At 33.9% G+C, this 15,413-nt stretch overlaps 4 protein-coding genes across 8 annotated transcripts; 3 read left to right on the plus strand and 1 right to left on the minus strand.

The window, feature by feature from the left end:
• Positions 1–1,493, minus strand: LOC123206454 (probable CCR4-associated factor 1 homolog 6). Its single transcript, XM_044623655.1, has 2 exons — positions 1,250–1,493; positions 1–1,054 (listed from the first exon to the last, which is right to left on the minus strand). Exon 2 carries the CDS (start codon positions 957–959, stop codon positions 129–131), a length of 831 nt encoding a protein of 276 aa, XP_044479590.1. The 5' UTR covers positions 960–1,054; positions 1,250–1,493; the 3' UTR covers positions 1–128.
• Positions 1,494–2,911: 1,418 nt separating this feature from the next.
• LOC123206462 (40S ribosomal protein S12-like) lies at positions 2,912–5,110 on the plus strand. The gene is made up of 5 exons (XM_044623680.1): positions 2,912–3,013; positions 3,121–3,167; positions 3,658–3,946; positions 4,612–4,677; positions 4,770–5,110. The coding sequence occupies exons 2-5, from the start codon at positions 3,160–3,162 to the stop codon at positions 4,827–4,829; spliced, it is 423 nt and encodes a 140-aa protein (XP_044479615.1). The 5' UTR covers positions 2,912–3,013; positions 3,121–3,159; the 3' UTR covers positions 4,830–5,110.
• A 79-nt stretch (positions 5,111–5,189) lies between these two features.
• LOC123206461 lies at positions 5,190–11,072 on the plus strand. 4 transcript variants are annotated; one of them, XM_044623677.1, is made up of 5 exons: positions 5,190–5,970; positions 6,826–7,242; positions 8,091–8,217; positions 8,306–8,497; positions 10,422–11,072. In XM_044623677.1, exons 3-5 carry the CDS (start codon positions 8,122–8,124, stop codon positions 10,692–10,694), a joined length of 561 nt encoding a protein of 186 aa, XP_044479612.1. In that variant the 5' UTR covers positions 5,190–5,970; positions 6,826–7,242; positions 8,091–8,121; the 3' UTR covers positions 10,695–11,072. The 4 variants fall into 4 exon arrangements, with proteins under 4 accessions (XP_044479612.1, XP_044479613.1, XP_044479611.1 ...); XM_044623678.1 differs by having other exon boundaries at positions 6,826–7,029; XM_044623676.1 differs by having other exon boundaries at positions 6,826–7,325; positions 10,422–11,071.
• Positions 11,073–11,450: 378 nt separating this feature from the next.
• LOC123206459 lies at positions 11,451–14,776 on the plus strand. 2 transcript variants are annotated; one of them, XM_044623673.1, is made up of 7 exons: positions 11,451–11,756; positions 12,385–12,457; positions 13,241–13,292; positions 13,453–13,539; positions 13,623–13,666; positions 13,990–14,058; positions 14,136–14,776. In XM_044623673.1, the coding sequence occupies exons 2-7, from the start codon at positions 12,447–12,449 to the stop codon at positions 14,521–14,523; spliced, it is 651 nt and encodes a 216-aa protein (XP_044479608.1). In that variant the 5' UTR covers positions 11,451–11,756; positions 12,385–12,446; the 3' UTR covers positions 14,524–14,776. The 2 variants fall into 2 exon arrangements, with proteins under 2 accessions (XP_044479608.1, XP_044479609.1); XM_044623674.1 differs by having other exon boundaries at positions 14,139–14,776.
• Positions 14,777–15,413: the final 637 nt, after the last annotated feature.

Here is a 15,413-nt window from a genome sequence, read left to right on the forward strand (position 1 = left end):
TTAATCAACATAAGGAATATTCATAAATTACGCAAATTGTTGCCAAAGGTGTACAAGGATATGTGGATGTAAGGCACACTCATACAATTGAATAAACAACTCCTAAACCTTTCTTTTTCGGTTCTTATTCACTTTAAATGAACATTTTGTCCGTTCTCAACACCTAAACCATACAACACACCAGCATATTTATCCAATGAGTTGCTAAAGAAATTCTCTTTTAATTTCCTGAATGTACAAGATGTAAGCAAACTATCTGAACCCGCTTGATGACAAATCCCAACTCTTTCAACTTCCAACAACTCTGCAAGCTTGTTCAATCCACCATGAAGACTATTGCAAAACTTCATCAAGTGCTTGATGTCATATAATGTTGGAAAATAAATTTTGATCAACTTAAAGAACTCCGCTTGTGAATCAGGCAAATTCAGGCAAGTCAAGACCTTTAGCAAGTACCCGAAGTCATACCCACTATGAAATGTCACCCAACGCACATTATCATTCAAAACAATCCCAGATGACATCAATAACTCTCCAAACCTCATTGCATCTACACCCTTTTCATTATTTTTATTAAAATCAATCCCACTTTGTTTCAAGAGCTCAATAGAGTCATTGGCAAACACATCCTCATTGATATTGAACTCACGAAAATTAAATTGCCAAATGCAATATTTATCCGTCCCACACGTGGGTAGGTTACCTTGCTCATCCGAAAAAGTGAGCCCCAACTGGATTAACTTCAACATATCAACATTGTCTTTCAAAGTTTGATAATGATAGTCGTTACCGTTCTTGAAATTTCCCACAGGTCTCAAAACAATGCCAGGAAATTCAGTGTCCATTGCAACATAAGGGAAATCATCAATGATTTGGCGAATCAAATCAAATTCTTGTTCAAGAGTATCATTCCAAACCTCTCGAATTTGGATTGAATCGCCCTTTGGCAACAGGGACATTGCTTAAAAACTACAAAAACCAACAACAAAACTCTCTCTAGAACTAAGAATTAGCGATTGCATAAAAAAAACCCTAATCTCAAGTCCACCAAGATCTGCACAAAATCAAACAAAAAAAAAATTCAGCCATGAATTGTCAACAAGTAACAATCTTTCTCAAACGAAAAAAAAAAACTAATCCCAATTTGGCCAAGCAATTACGAAAATGAATCAAGTCCACAATAATTCACAACAAAAACAACAATTGTAAGAAAATTATAGCAAATAATTAACAAAAGATGTAATCAGACCTTAAAAAAGTGAAAACTGAAAATTCGAACGGCGAATCATGAGAGAAAAAATGCAGATTCTAGAGAGAGAAATGAACATTATTTAGAGAGAAAAAGGAAAATTCGACGTGGGCTTCTGGGGTGTCTACAGGTTTTTTTGTTTTTGTTTTTAGTGCTCGCCTCCCGAAGAAACGAAAGGAGAGAATAAAAATAATTGCAGCTTTTGAAATAAAAAGGAGGAGAGAGAGGAGAAAGGTGGAATTCTATTCCTCAAAATTTAAGTAGAGTTACTTTTATAGCACATTATGGTTAAAATGATGTACAGTTTTACCTTAAGCATCCTAATATAAGCCAGAATTTAACCTAGGGTAAATAACATTTTTCCGCAGCTTTGGCTTAAGGCCAAAAAAATTTATTCCCATCGAAAGATTAGTTTATTTTCAAATTTTTATTGGTTTAATTTTAAAATTTTAAATAATTATTTATTATTTAATTTCTATTAAAAATCTCAATTAATTATAAAAAATAAAATTATCATTATATCAGTAATATTAAAATAAATAAAATTTCATTTTATTTTCCTATCATAAATTTAAAAATTCATAATTTTCTTATAGTCTAAGTTTTAAAAGTTTATTCACCCTTAAGTTTTGCATCATTTCCCTTTCCTTCTTTGGCAATGAGGCTATGGGTGAGACCGTTTTTATTCTATCCTTCTCCCTCTGTCATCAACAATGATAGTCGAAAATAAACAAAGAAGTTTTGATGCTAATGAAGAAGCCCCAACCAACTTCTTTAGATTCATTAGCCTTTTCCATCAAACTGACTTCAGACAAAGCTTTCATCATACAATTTGTCTTCGTCTGGAGCCAATTTGATGAAGACAAAGCGTTGGGGCTTCTTTGTTTGTCATCAACCTTTGTTGTTGGTGATAAAGAGAGAAGGATGAGATAAAAACAATCTCGACCGAAGTCCGATCGTCAAAAAAGAAAGGAGAAAGAATGCAAACCCTAAGAGGAAAATATATTTTTTTAAAATTGAAGTTGAAGAAAAATTGTAAGTTTTTAAAACTAAGATTGAGAAATAAGATTAAATTTTATTTATTTTAATATTATTGATAAAATAATAATTTTAATCTTACAACTAATAAAAAATTTTAACAAAAATTAAATTATAGGTAGATATTTAGATTTTCGAAACTTAATAAGTGAAAGTTTGAAAATAGACTAAATCTTGGGTGAAAATAAATCTTTTGGCCTTGGTTTAAAAACATTTTTCCATCTTTAATTTGTATAAATAATATACAAAATGATCTTTTTACCTTTTCAGTTAATGAAATTTACTAATTAAAATAAATAGTAAGTCGAAATCAGGTTTTTTAGAACTTAATAATAGAGAAGGTGTATAATTAAAATACCCTTCAAGGGTATTGCTTTCTAAAATGTATAGTTTCAATTGGCATAAGTTTGCTTGTCTATTATTTTAAATTTTCCTCCACAACATTTTTGTTGAATTAATAAAAATAGAAAAAAAATAATATAAAAATAATATTTAATTTAGAATTGTATTCACAAAATTAGAATTCCAACTCATATAAGTTTAGTATGGGTTTTCTGTGGTGGTCCAAGACGATATATCAGGCCCAGTTCATAGCCCAAAATTGAAGGACAATTTCGTAAATTCGAATATAACTAGGGTTTATAGAGTCTGTATATAATCGCTTTTCTTCTTCCTCACATCCCACTTGCTCGCCGTCACGGGACTCTTCACTATCTCACTTGCAAGGTCTGTCTGTCTCTCTTATTTTGAATCTACTCTCAAGGGTATGCTTCACTTTTCTGAATAAAATTTGTTGTTCTTAAAATTACGATCTGGGTTTTTGTGTTCTTCAGGAAGGAAATCTGTTAAACATCCGAACTAAAACAACAAAAATGTCAGGGTAAGTATACTTTCATTAATTTTTTATGTATGTGGGTTTTTTATATTACATTAAATGTAATTACTCTTATGTTATGAGGTTGTACAGATTTGAATTTGTCAAATAGTGTTTAAGTGCTTTATGTTTTTTAATGTTTTGTTAATTGAAATTAATTTTCCAGTATAGACTCTTGCGTGTTATGATTCTTTTGTTAACAATTTTTTTCAGAGTTTATGGGAAATAAATAGTTTGCTAAATTAAGTTGTTTTATTTTTTAAAACACTGTAAAATATTAATGGATGTAGTGTTTGATCTGATAGGAAATTGCTTGTTTAGTGGTGGATTGTTTGGTTAACCTTGATTAGAACCTACTTTGGATGCAAGGTTTAAGCCAAAATCTGGGGCTTAGTATTGAACTTTTGTGTTTTGGGAATTGAAGTGATTTGTGCTCCGAATGTATGTTAGAATTTACTATTACTGTTTTGTTGATTTTGGAAAATTAATTTTGCAGTGAAGAGGTTGTTCCTGCAGCTGAGACCACCCCAGTCCCTCTGGGTGAGGCAATGGATCTCATGACGGCATTGCAGGTTGTGCTCAGAAAGTCACTTGCTCATGGTGGGCTTGCTAGGGGCCTGCATGAAGGTGCAAAAGTGATTGAGAAGCATGCAGCCCAGCTGTGTGTATTGGCAGAGGACTGCAACCAGCCTGACTATGTCAAGTTGGTGAAAGCTCTTTGTGCTGACCACAATGTGAGCTTGCTGACAGTTCCTAGTGCAAAGACCCTTGGCGAGTGGGCTGGTGTAAGTATTATGAATTGTTGATTTTTCTGTCCAGGATCTTTTACTCTCCTTTATAGTTTGCAAAAAAGTCTTCGTTGCTTTATCATATCTTTTGTGATGGTAGTCATATGTTGCAAGCATATCATATCCCTACTGTGTTACCTTGTCAATTTTTTTGTCAAATGATGTTAGTGCAGAGATAAAATAATGTAACTTTCCATCTGGTTCTTGTTTGAATGGTTGAAGGAGAGTCGTGGTTGCTTTTGTGGACATTGCATAGTTTTAGTTACTGTGGAAAAAATGCCATGATTAAAAGAAAACTGACTACCTTTCTGCTTTGTGTTTGTAGAGTAACACTTTTTTGCTGTTGTCACCTCAATTAATGTAAAATAGGCTTTGGCATCTAATCTAAATCATATGTAGCTGTTTTCCTCGGTTACAGTTTACAATTCTTTTTTTTTTTTCCCAATCAGGTTTCCAATTGTTTGTAGTCTGTGTAAAAATCATAATCTTATGATACCACTCAGTTGGGAGGAATTTTTATCGGTCTTTCTCACATTATAAAGTTTCTTATTTTATTGGTTTTGCATTGAATTTTTTGTTACAACTTGCAACATGTTGTTTACTCGAAGATTGACAATGTTTATTACTACTGTTAATGTATGTTAATGTTGCTTTGGTTGCAGTTGTGTAAAATTGACTCTGAGGGAAAGGCCAGGAAGGTTGTTGGTTGTTCCTGTGTTGTTGTGAAGGTGTGAATTGATCTCATTGGACAATGGTATATTACATGATAATAATTTGTCTTCTAAATGGTGTTTTTAACTTTTTTGTTACTGGTTTTCAGGACTTTGGCGAGGAAAGCGATGGTCTTAATGTTGTCCAACAGCATGTTAAGTCTCACTGAGTAGTTTCAAATGGTCCTAAACTCATTTGATGGGGGTCATAATTAGATGATATTCATAGAGACCTCTGTTTTTTGTTTAATTTGTGGGCTGTTTTGCTCGATAGAATTCCTTTTTTTTTTTTTTTTTTTCGAGTGTTCAGTTATTGCCTCAGTGTTTTGTTTAGCTTAATTGCAATTGAACATCTCATTTTCATGTTTTTGGCTGGATCTAGCAATTATGTTTTGAGCAAAAGTTGACACTTAGAACATGCCAATTTATCATATTACAAGCTTTCCTTGAATTTGAATATACTGAAAATTTGGACGGATTTTTAAGTTTAATGAAAAATTTAACTATCGATACTGAAAATTCCAGAAATTATTTTAAAATTTAATTCGGAATAATGTATAATCATATGTGCTGTTGAGAAGTAAATTGAACGGTTATTTGATTAAACTTCTCAAATAAAAGTCTATTTTAAATATTGAATTGTTGTAAAAATAAGTTTGCATCCCTTAAGTATCGATTTTAGCTGTCAAAGTTTGCGGAGGGATGGAAATTTGTCATTTCAGTAATACTCAGTCGGCAGCGTTAAACACAAATCCTTATTACCAAGACATGGATAATATTATATTTAGTCACAAATTATCAATGTGGCCGGGCCAGACGCACTCTTTGTCAAACCAAAAAGTGAAGCGCCGAAGGCGGCGAGTGGCGAAAGTCGCAGCAACGGATGTAAAAGTAACTTATAACGTGCCAAAGTGAATGCATAAAGTGGGCAGAATCCGAAACTGGGCTCTGTTCTGTGCTTCCTTCCTGCATGTCAACAGTCAACACTTAGCCTCCTGTTTGCTTGTTTTTCCTATTTTTATTTCTTGAATTGGGTAAATTTTAGGCAAGTGATTGTGTTTAACAGCTGCAAGTATGTTGTTTCCTTTGTGGGGTTTCACTTAGTAATCAACATTTTCATTTTGGAAGTGTTAACTAAGTGTCAGCCTTTTAAAGTTAGTGCTCTTTAGGGGTGTTTTTTTTTTTTTCTTTGTGGGATTGAAAATGGGCTCTTCAGGGAGAGATGTGGAGCACGAGGAACAGCTTAAGGAGGTCGGGAATGTGCTGCTGAGTCCTCCATCTGCCATTGATGAACTTACCGCTCTTCTTGATGTAATGACCAGTTTTTTATTTTTATTATTATTTTTTGTGAAAATGGGTTGATTGTATTCTTGTTTATTAATGTTGGTGTGCAATTGTAATGTTTTGGGTTCTCTGATTCTTGAATGAAATGTTAAATTATCAACTGGGTATTATTTGGGTTTTCAGGTGTTTACAAACAGACTATGTTTTCAATATATGCTTCAATTTGTATCCTGGTTACATGTTCATTCAGAATATTCAAGTGCATGTTATTGCAGTATAGCTAAGTATTGTAAGTGTCAAATGGTGATTTTTTTTGGGTGATATGTAAGCTTCCTTTTTGCATTTCTTGTAGTATGGTATAATATGTTTGTATTAGGACTTGATTTTTTTTCATTTAAATTCATTTTCGTTCCTCAATTTCTATTCCATAATGAAAATAGATGTTTGTTTGTGGAATCAGTGATAAGAAGTTAACGGGCTCTTTCGAAGTATTCAATGGCACTATCTTTACATGGTTTTATATTATCAGTTTCTGGCATATTTTGTAAATTAAGATTGCTTTTTGAATCAGTTTAAAAGTTTCTTTAAGCTAATAATTTTTATTGTGATAGGAGCTTCTTTTTTATGGTACTTGGATTTTTGGTTACTGATATTTAAAGTGTAATTTTTATAGTTTTCACTCTGGGAAGTTCTTATTTAAAACAGGGGCTAGTTGTAGTTTGAGCTTCATATCTGACAATGCTTTTATTAACTCTATCTTGGCTACTTGCCAAGCTTCACCAGTGCCATAGCTTCCTTATGGATTTTTCTTGCTTCTCGTTCATTGCTTCATTTCAAACAAAACTCCTTGGGTTAATTCTATTGGTTTGATTTGTTTGCTAGAAAGCTGAGCACTTGCTTGCAAATGTGGAACAAGCACCTCCAAGGTCAATGCAAGATGCACTTCTACCGTCAATGGAGGCATTAATTGCTGATGAGCTACTGAGGTACTCAGACACAGATGTGAGGCTATCAGTTGCATCTTGCATTAATGAAATCACCTGAATAGCAGCCCCAGAGGCTCCCTATGATGATGACATTATGAAGGTGCTATTCTGATAAAATTTTCAATCTAAACAGAAATTTGTAACTGATGAGCTGCAGTTAGAGGATGATTTTGTTGACTCTTATGTTTTCTGTTTAAAAATTATTGGTGGATAGGAAATTTTTGAGCTGTCTGTTGCAGCTTTTGAGAAATTATCACATGTCTCTGGTCATTGTTATACAAAGGCAGTTTCCATTCTTGACACTGTTGCGAATGTAAGTTCATGCTTGGTGATGTTGGACCTTGAGTGTGATACATTGATTATTGAGATGTTTCAACATTTCCTAAAATTCATTAGGTAAGTTCATTGTCCATATTGTTTATTGTTTTTCTCTATCTCTTCAAACTGATGTTAAAACTCATACCAATTTCTATAAACTCCTCAAAGATAATTCCCTGTTTGATGTAAAGGTCAAACTGATGTTATATCCCATGGCTTGAATATTTAATATGAATATTCCATACAGCTAGACAAAGTTGTTCAACTTATGGGATCATAACATTCAGTTTCAGTCTTGAACTTATGGAACTATAATAGCTGGAACAAAATCCATGTTTAGAACCTAGTCAATTTGTGTGCATGGAGTTATAATATAAAATTCACCATATTGATGATAGTATGCCCAAAAGTCAACTGAGCTTTCATATTTATGGAGCATTGGGCTCGACAAGGCAAGACCAAGGTGAATTATGTATGATCCATACACTTTTGGACTATGATTTAGTTGTACAGTTATACTCAGGCGAACTAAAGTCATGTGCTTGTTGATGTATTCACATAAATGCAACATTGGCTCTTTACCGTTTTGTATTGGTGAATAGGATGGTAGTTGTCAGCTCTTAGACTTTTATGGTAGAGAGATATTTTGGCACCATTTAATTAATTTTCTAAGTCTCTCAAAATATTTTATTATTGTAGTAAGCTGAGGTAGTCTTTGCTTCTCATTTTACTTATGTAGTAGTCGAGAACTTGATGTCCTTTTTCATTTCTTAGCACCGCAACTATCAATTACATCTTCCGTTAGTGATTAATTACTAATGGTGTTTTCCTGCTAATTCTAAGGTCCAACCATTGACATGCTGTATTTTCATCCATGGAAACAATTATGACCCTGGTCATAGATGAAAGTGAAGATATTTCCTGGGATCTTCTCAGTGTTCTCTTAGCTAGTGTCCGAAAGGAGAATCAAGTAATTACTTCTTGTTCAATAATTTCTGGTCATAGTTTTAATTGTTTTTTCTAATTTTTATTTAGTCCTTTCTGTTCTGAAATTTCAGGATGTTTCTACTGTTTCTTGGAAGCTAGGAAAGAAGTTTATCACTAGTTGTGCTGCTAAGCTTAAATCCAGTTTCATGGATGCAGTGCAGTCTAGAGGCATTGCTTTGGATGAGTATGCTGAGATAGTTTCCCATATTTGCAAAAATGAATATAAAACTCTCCAGGGTCTTGATTGTAATGGGAAATACTTGGTATGTTTCTCCTCATATCACTAGTACATGGTTGGCATTCCCATGTTGGAGATGTTGTCTTACCCTCATGCAATTTTTTGCTTTGATTGAATACACTGTTTATTTAGTTTTGATTTCATTTACTGAATTTAAATCTTTGAAGTTTGTTTCTCTAATAATTTCCTGAAGCTAATCTTGATTCTTAGCTGCTCTTGTTTTGGGCGTTTTCCTCTTTCCTTGGATTTTTGAATAGAAGAAAGTGAATAGATTCTATAATATAATGAACACAAAAAAGGTTTTCAGCTAGAGACGATTATAAAATGGCCAGCAGAAAATTAAAGCAAAGGACAGTGCTGTGCATCTGCTATGTTCATGATTAGTAAGGGATATATATAAACTGGTCAACTAATTTGTATGAGATGTGTATAGAGGACTTTGTTATGCAACTTCAGCAGCATAGGGTGATGATATAATTATAATGAAAATGTGTTAGGACTAATGTTTATGTCTCTCTTAGGAAAAGAAAAAAATAAAGAGGGGAGGGCAGTTGGTAGCAAACAGGAAGAGAGGAGGGTCTCAACTATACTAACAAATCAACAACAGGAGAAAGAGAGACGTGGCATATCATTAGAGGAAGAGAAGAAGAGATTAGTTGAGGAAAGGAAGAAAAAGGGAGCGGGTGGAAATGCAGAGGCAGAAGGAAAAATTTCAGGAATGTGGGTGGGAGAGAGCCAGCCTCTCGGAAGCTGAGCAAGAAAGAAGCTGGTGCACTGCATTTTGTGTTTTTGTGGATTTTGGGGAATCAAGTCTGTTTGTTCTAAGCTGGTGTTATTGAGTGTAATCTGTTCCGGTGTTGTACTTTGATAACTATCTATGTATTAGCTGAGAAATAGTCTTTGTATTGATGAGAGAATATTGTAACCAAATTAAAAAAATCAATCAATACAATTAGTATTTTTTGCATCCATTTACAAATACATGTTCTGTTTCTGGCTGTAAGTGCTTGCTTCTGCATTACTTCCATATTGGTGATTGAGTTGTGAGGTGTGGTTCTGCCTGGAATTGCTCTGGTTCTGAAGCATTGCTCAGGTACGCATCAAAATGTTTGTAGAGTCTATGGATGTTATTTTCAGTGCATGAATATTTTAAACACACGGAGTAAGGTATTATGCTACATTCTTATTTTTTGGTACATGTTCTTTCCATGTGGCATGTATACGCTACATTCTTATTCGTTAGTATAGCAATGCCTTAAACTATCCTTGGTCTTATTGCTGGAAGAATAGAATTGGATGTTGGGTCATAAACTCTTGTATACCTCTTTCTCACTGTGGAACAAGCTTTTTAAGTGTCGTTTAAATCCATCATAAAAACTCTGGATGGAATCAATGGCTGTTTTGATCCAACTTGACCCTTTTGGTGCTAATACTGGCTGTATAAACATGCATCACTATGTTTTTAAATGCCTGATAAACTTCTTGGACAAATCTGGTTTCTTTTGAATCATGTAACTGGTATACCAGGTCAATGCTCTTGAAAATCCAGTAGATGAATTAAGTGGCCATTAAAATTGATCATGAAGGAGGTCTCTATTCCACTTGTAAATCCTTGTGCCTGATCTATATCTTTTTCTTGTTACAAAAATGTGAAACATATTTTCATACATAGCCATCGAATTTTCCTGAAATGCATACAAGACCGTCGGTCATATCATTAGCACTGAAATAAGAGCAGTTTCTGTGAAAATAATCATGATTCAGGACAAAAATTTTGATAAATTGCATTAGCATGCTTCTGGCAGATGAAAAATTGAGCTTTTTGATATTACATGACCTTGATGACATTATGTCTGAACTGTTGCTATATATTTTGTTTTTATTTTTGTTGTTGTTTTAATAATCCTTTTATAATAGTTGTAACTTACATTCAAATTTCTATTGATCAGACGACTAACAGATTAGATTCTGTTTCTCATGGAGAAGTTTGCCACGGTGTGGATAATATTTTCAAGACAATGAAGTGTAATGGAACTTCTCCATCTAGGAATGATGAATCCATAGATAATAGGACCTCAAAAGTATCTGAGCAGTGTACTTATGCTGACCATTCCAGAAGTATTGATGTGAAAGGCATTGCTGAACCTGATAATTTAGACTCTGTGAGGAATGTCAAGTCAGATACCAAGCCAGAGAGTGCTTGGAAGAAAAGGGGTAGATAACCTAATTCCTTGATGAATCCAGAGGAAGGCTATGACCACTCTAGGATTTGTACTGGAAGAAAAAATTCTGAATTACCTGGTCGCAAAAGATCTCATGATGAGGAATTTCATTATTCACCATCTGTAGATCCAGATTCCAAGAAGATAGCTTTTCTGCCAACAGAAAAGAATGTGGGTGAACCTGCTTCTTCCCCAACCACAAAAAGCCACATTAATGAGGAAAGTCATCCTCGAAGGGGTTGGCCAAAAAAAAAAAAAACGGAGCATGGAGGATCAAAATGGTGATCTCAATTCCCTCTCAGTGAGATTGATCAGATCTGCAAATTCTATGTTGAAAAAGGAGCCTGAAAACAGACATGACAAAGACATAAAACGACATAAGTGCTCATTAGAAGGTGAACTTGCTGCAAGGGCTAGTGAAGAGACTGCTGCAGCTCCTCAATGTGGAGTTTTGGAGAATGAAATTGATGTCCCAAGTGGTCTCAAGGGAAAACCACAAAACCTGCCAGCTATTAAGGCAAGGGGAAAGGGTATCAATGAGGACAAGCCATCAGTCCAGACAGATGTCAAGAAAGGGAGTTTGATTGTCACTGCTTCAGCTAATGGTATTATTGATGCATCTAATACTAAGGTACGGAAAAAAGAGAGGAGTTTTATTCTCTTAAAATCTTGTTAATTGGTAAAGTCTTTGTTTTGTTATAAGCTCTCACATTATCTTCCTTTCTTGTCAATCATGAAGGAGGGGAGAACTTCTAAAGTTGTGGGTAAATCATCAAATAGAGATGGAAATAACTCAGAGGAAACTCCTATCACAGAAATCAAGAAGAAATACACTTCCTGGAAGAAAGCAGTAATAAACTTATTTGTGGGGTCTATGACTTGTCTATCTTCTTTTGGTTTCTTTATAAATGTCGGCTGATATAAGCTCTAATGTTTTTAACCTGCTTGTCAACCATATAGAAGAGGAATACTGCATCTAAATCATCAAATAGAGATAGAAATCACTCAGAGGAAACTCCTAAAACCAAAGTCAAGAGGAAGTGTACTGCTGGGGAGGAATTGGTATGAATTCATATTGTTCGTCTGCTCTGGAGCTGGTAATTTTGACATGACATCATTTTCTGGAAAGATATTGACATCATTTATTCTTATCTTAGAAGTGGCCAGTAAAGAATTATTTTGACATCTTTTGCTATAGTGCTATATAACATCCATTAGCTAAATTATTCAACCTTTGTTATTATTCACAAACTGCAGAAGAGTAGCATTGATATCTCCATCCCTTAGACGTCACTTATAAAAAAAAAAAAACTCAGAATTAGTTAATAAAATATCAAATAGAGCAAATAAGTACTGTCTACATTCATCTAGAAACGCTTTTGTTTTTTTCTTTTCTCCTTTGTTTCCTTGATCCCAGTGGAACAGTGTTTTGTTGTAGCTTATTTGTACGCTGAAGCTCAGGATTTTCTCATCAGATGTTTAGGAAGCTGAACCACTTGCTTGTTTTGAACATATGGTCCCCTTAGTTAATTATACTGGCTTATTCTGTGGATTGCCTTAACTACTCCTCAAATCATCTTCTTTGATCTAATAGTATTTTATTTGCTTTACCCTTCTGTATCTCTTCATCTCTTCTTAATCTTAATGTCATGTTTCTGCATCTTTATGTTTGTTTATTGTTCCAATTCAGGCTTCTGAAATGCGTGGCACAGTGAGCAATTGGTTGGTAAGAGAGTAAAGGTTTGATGGCCAATGGACAAGACGTGAGTACTTCAGTGCACCTTGCTTCATAATTTGCTGAGTAATATTCTTTTTAAATAAAAATTCTTTGTCTTCTATTTATTTATTTATTTATTTTTGGTCTTGGCAAGTTGATTGCTTTCATTGGCTTCTGCAATTCCAAGTCTCATTCTCTAAAACATTAGAATTATCCTTCACCTCCTAACGGTCAATTTGGAGATTGAGATTAATCAAGTAAGCCTGCATATGTCCTATAGTTGTGTTACGATCCAGAACAATCATGCCTCCATTTCATTACAGGACTAAGCGTGATCTCTTTACAAATTCATTTAGGTTCTAACACATAATGCTTGTCTAAGAAGGAACTAGTAGCTGGAGATTGTTAGACTAACACTCAAGGCTTGGTAACTGCCTAGCAATAGTATTGCATGTGATGTAGCTACATCAACTCACTGAATGAGTGGGCAAAGTCTTGCATACTATATGCAAGGCTTCTGACATGGAGGAAACTTGACTAAAAAATGCATGGTCTTCATCTGGTGATGGATTGGGGCAAAGCTTTTGTAATGTCACTTATTGTTTCTTGGTGCTTTGTATGTTTGGCAAACATTGTGTTCCCAAGGTCTCCAGAGCTACCCAGAGTTCACGAATATTCATTTGTTAAGGATACAATGATGTTGTATATTTGTGACTATGGAATTTTGAGCCCTTTGCCCCGTAGCTGTATTTATCTTTCACCATGGATATTTGTAAGACACAAGTTGAAACTTTGTTTTTCTCATGAGGCACTTTTTCTTGTTCTACAGGTTTTATGAAGGTGTCATTGATTCTTATGACTGCATAAAAAAGGGGCACAAGGTAAAATGAATTCGAATACGATATGGATAATCTAATTTATACCAAAGGTCTTGTTAATTTACAAGTCATTGTGCTGTTTCTTACTGCCTATAATCCATGGTCTATCATTTAATACCTAATGTGTTGTTAAAAATTCTTTCTTTTTGTGGATTTTGCATAGATATTATATGCTGATGGGCATGTAGAGAGATTGAATCTTGAAAGACAACGTTTTAAACTGGTTGGAGATGTTGATTTGTCAAAAGAGGTGAGTTTTCTGCTATTATGTGCAATTTTAATTTTCTTTACTATGTTAGCAATTCCCATGTAACATACTGATACTATAAACAGGGACAAGAGATTGATGTGCTAAAATCTGATTCTTCATCCCATATGTAAGTATTGCTCATCAGATATACTTTTGCCTTCTTGCAGAAGTCTTATATTTTAAGGTTTAAACATCCAACACGGGAGTATACTTTGTACCTTTTGTTCTTTTGCACTAGAGTAGTCACCAATTTTATATTGTAATGCAACAAGATGTATAAGATGTATTTTTTGTGGTTTGTTAATTGGTCACATCGTATTCTTAAAATGCTTTTGTTTTATCATTCAATGAACGTGTTTTTTTTTTCGCTCAAATCCCAATGTAGTTGTTCTTTGTGGTCAATTCCTTTGGCTTATACATCTTTGATTTTTCTTTTCTTTACATGAGCAGATCGCAGAGGGAAAAACATGAGACAAAGTTTCAGCTGGTCAAAGAAGTGAAGGCCTCATCCTTGAAAAGGTTGGTCTATAATCTTGAATGAATTATGAATCAGTTTTTGGTATTTTTGGCCCTTAGCTAATAACATGGTTTTCTAGGAGTAATGATCATGCCATTGCATCCAAAGCGAAGGCTAGAAAATCAGCTGGTGCTTCTGCCAATGGTACTAAACTTGACAAAACTATTACCCATGGTGAACCAATGATCGATGCACCTGGAAAAGATTGCGGTTCGAAAGGGGATGATCACAACTCCATAAACAAATTGATAGTGAAAGACAGGAAACTGATATTGACCATAACCAGACCACAAAAGACTAATACGACCCCTACCAAGAGCAAAAGCTCTCAAGGTGATGGTGGGGAATTTCCAGGCGTTTGCAATACTGTCGGAGAGGATTTTGACAAAGAGAAAGAAGCAAAAAATGTGGAATGTTCAACCAACATTGAAGCGAAGGAAATACTGGACATAGACCAAGTAATATAGGGAGAAGAGGCTTGAAAACTTACAAGTTTGGGTTCTGTATAGTGGAAGTGTTGGTTTATATATAGTGGCTGTGTTTTTGAGGTGAATATCAGCTCATTTGTGCCTTCTTATTTTGCCAGAGAGCTGTAAATTCATCTTCTTCCCTCTACTGTGTAATGGGGTGTAGAAAACTGAGGTCACAGACAGACCATTTAGACTGCAATTTAATTAGTTATCCATATATTAAAGATCATATTTAAGTATATTATCATCATTTTGTGTAATGAGTTATTGCATCCCTTTTATCAGAAGAGTCAATTGACAGCTACGGATATGAAAAAAATAAGCTGCAATTTGACTTACATTGTTGAATAATTTCTATGATTAAGTTCACTGATTGATTGGTTAGGGAAGAAAAGCTAACTCATAGATTGATAATGAATAAAATAATAATAATTAACGGTAGGTGAAGGTTAAACAAATAATGCTACAAAATTACACTATTAATTTATAATATATACACGCTCACGTGGATGAGGAAATAAAGTAAAACTTCTGGGGTAATTTCGTAATAGACTAGAATGATTTAATCTCATTTGAGGAGGCATTCACACAAAGAAGAAAAAAACAAAAACATTTGGAAAATTGAAATTTTTACCCTCATTTGGGCCCATGTATATATTTAGGAGACGTTTGATTTCGGTAATATTTTATTACCAAAATAGAAAGATTACTTTGAAAATAGATTACTTAGAAGATTACTGGGTATAAATGATTACTATGTTTGATAAAATTTGGTAGGTATAAATAATTATTGTATTTGGTTAAAGGTAATAAAAAATTACTAATAAATTATTTTACTTAAATGTCCTTAAATATAATTATTTTTAAATATTTTTTATATTATTTAT

This window comes from Mangifera indica, unplaced genomic scaffold, assembly GCF_011075055.1.
Source record: "Mangifera indica cultivar Alphonso unplaced genomic scaffold, CATAS_Mindica_2.1 Un_0037, whole genome shotgun sequence".
Lineage (NCBI taxonomy): Eukaryota > Viridiplantae > Streptophyta > Magnoliopsida > Sapindales > Anacardiaceae > Mangifera > Mangifera indica.

Excerpts from the sequence above, each read along its gene's own strand:
- LOC123206454 (XM_044623655.1), bottom strand. The coding sequence starts at position 959 with ATGTCCCTGTTGCCAAAGGGCGATTCAATCCAAATTCGAGAGGTTTGG.
- LOC123206459 (XM_044623673.1), top strand. Across the intron at positions 13,293-13,452 it reads GCATAAAAAAGGGGCACAAG|ATATTATATGCTGATGGGCA; the intron begins GTAAAATGAATT and ends GATTTTGCATAG. Across the intron at positions 14,059-14,135 it reads AAGGCCTCATCCTTGAAAAG|GAGTAATGATCATGCCATTG; the intron begins GTTGGTCTATAA and ends ATGGTTTTCTAG.
- LOC123206461 (XM_044623677.1), top strand. The coding sequence starts at position 8,122 with ATGGAAACAATTATGACCCTGGTCATAGATGAAAGTGAAGATATTTCC. Across the intron at positions 8,218-8,305 it reads GTGTCCGAAAGGAGAATCAA|GATGTTTCTACTGTTTCTTG; the intron begins GTAATTACTTCT and ends CTGAAATTTCAG. Across the intron at positions 8,498-10,421 it reads ATTGTAATGGGAAATACTTG|ACGACTAACAGATTAGATTC; the intron begins GTATGTTTCTCC and ends TCTATTGATCAG.
- LOC123206462 (XM_044623680.1), top strand. Across the intron at positions 3,947-4,611 it reads CCCTTGGCGAGTGGGCTGGT|TTGTGTAAAATTGACTCTGA; the intron begins GTAAGTATTATG and ends CTTTGGTTGCAG. Across the intron at positions 4,678-4,769 it reads GTTCCTGTGTTGTTGTGAAG|GACTTTGGCGAGGAAAGCGA; the intron begins GTGTGAATTGAT and ends ACTGGTTTTCAG.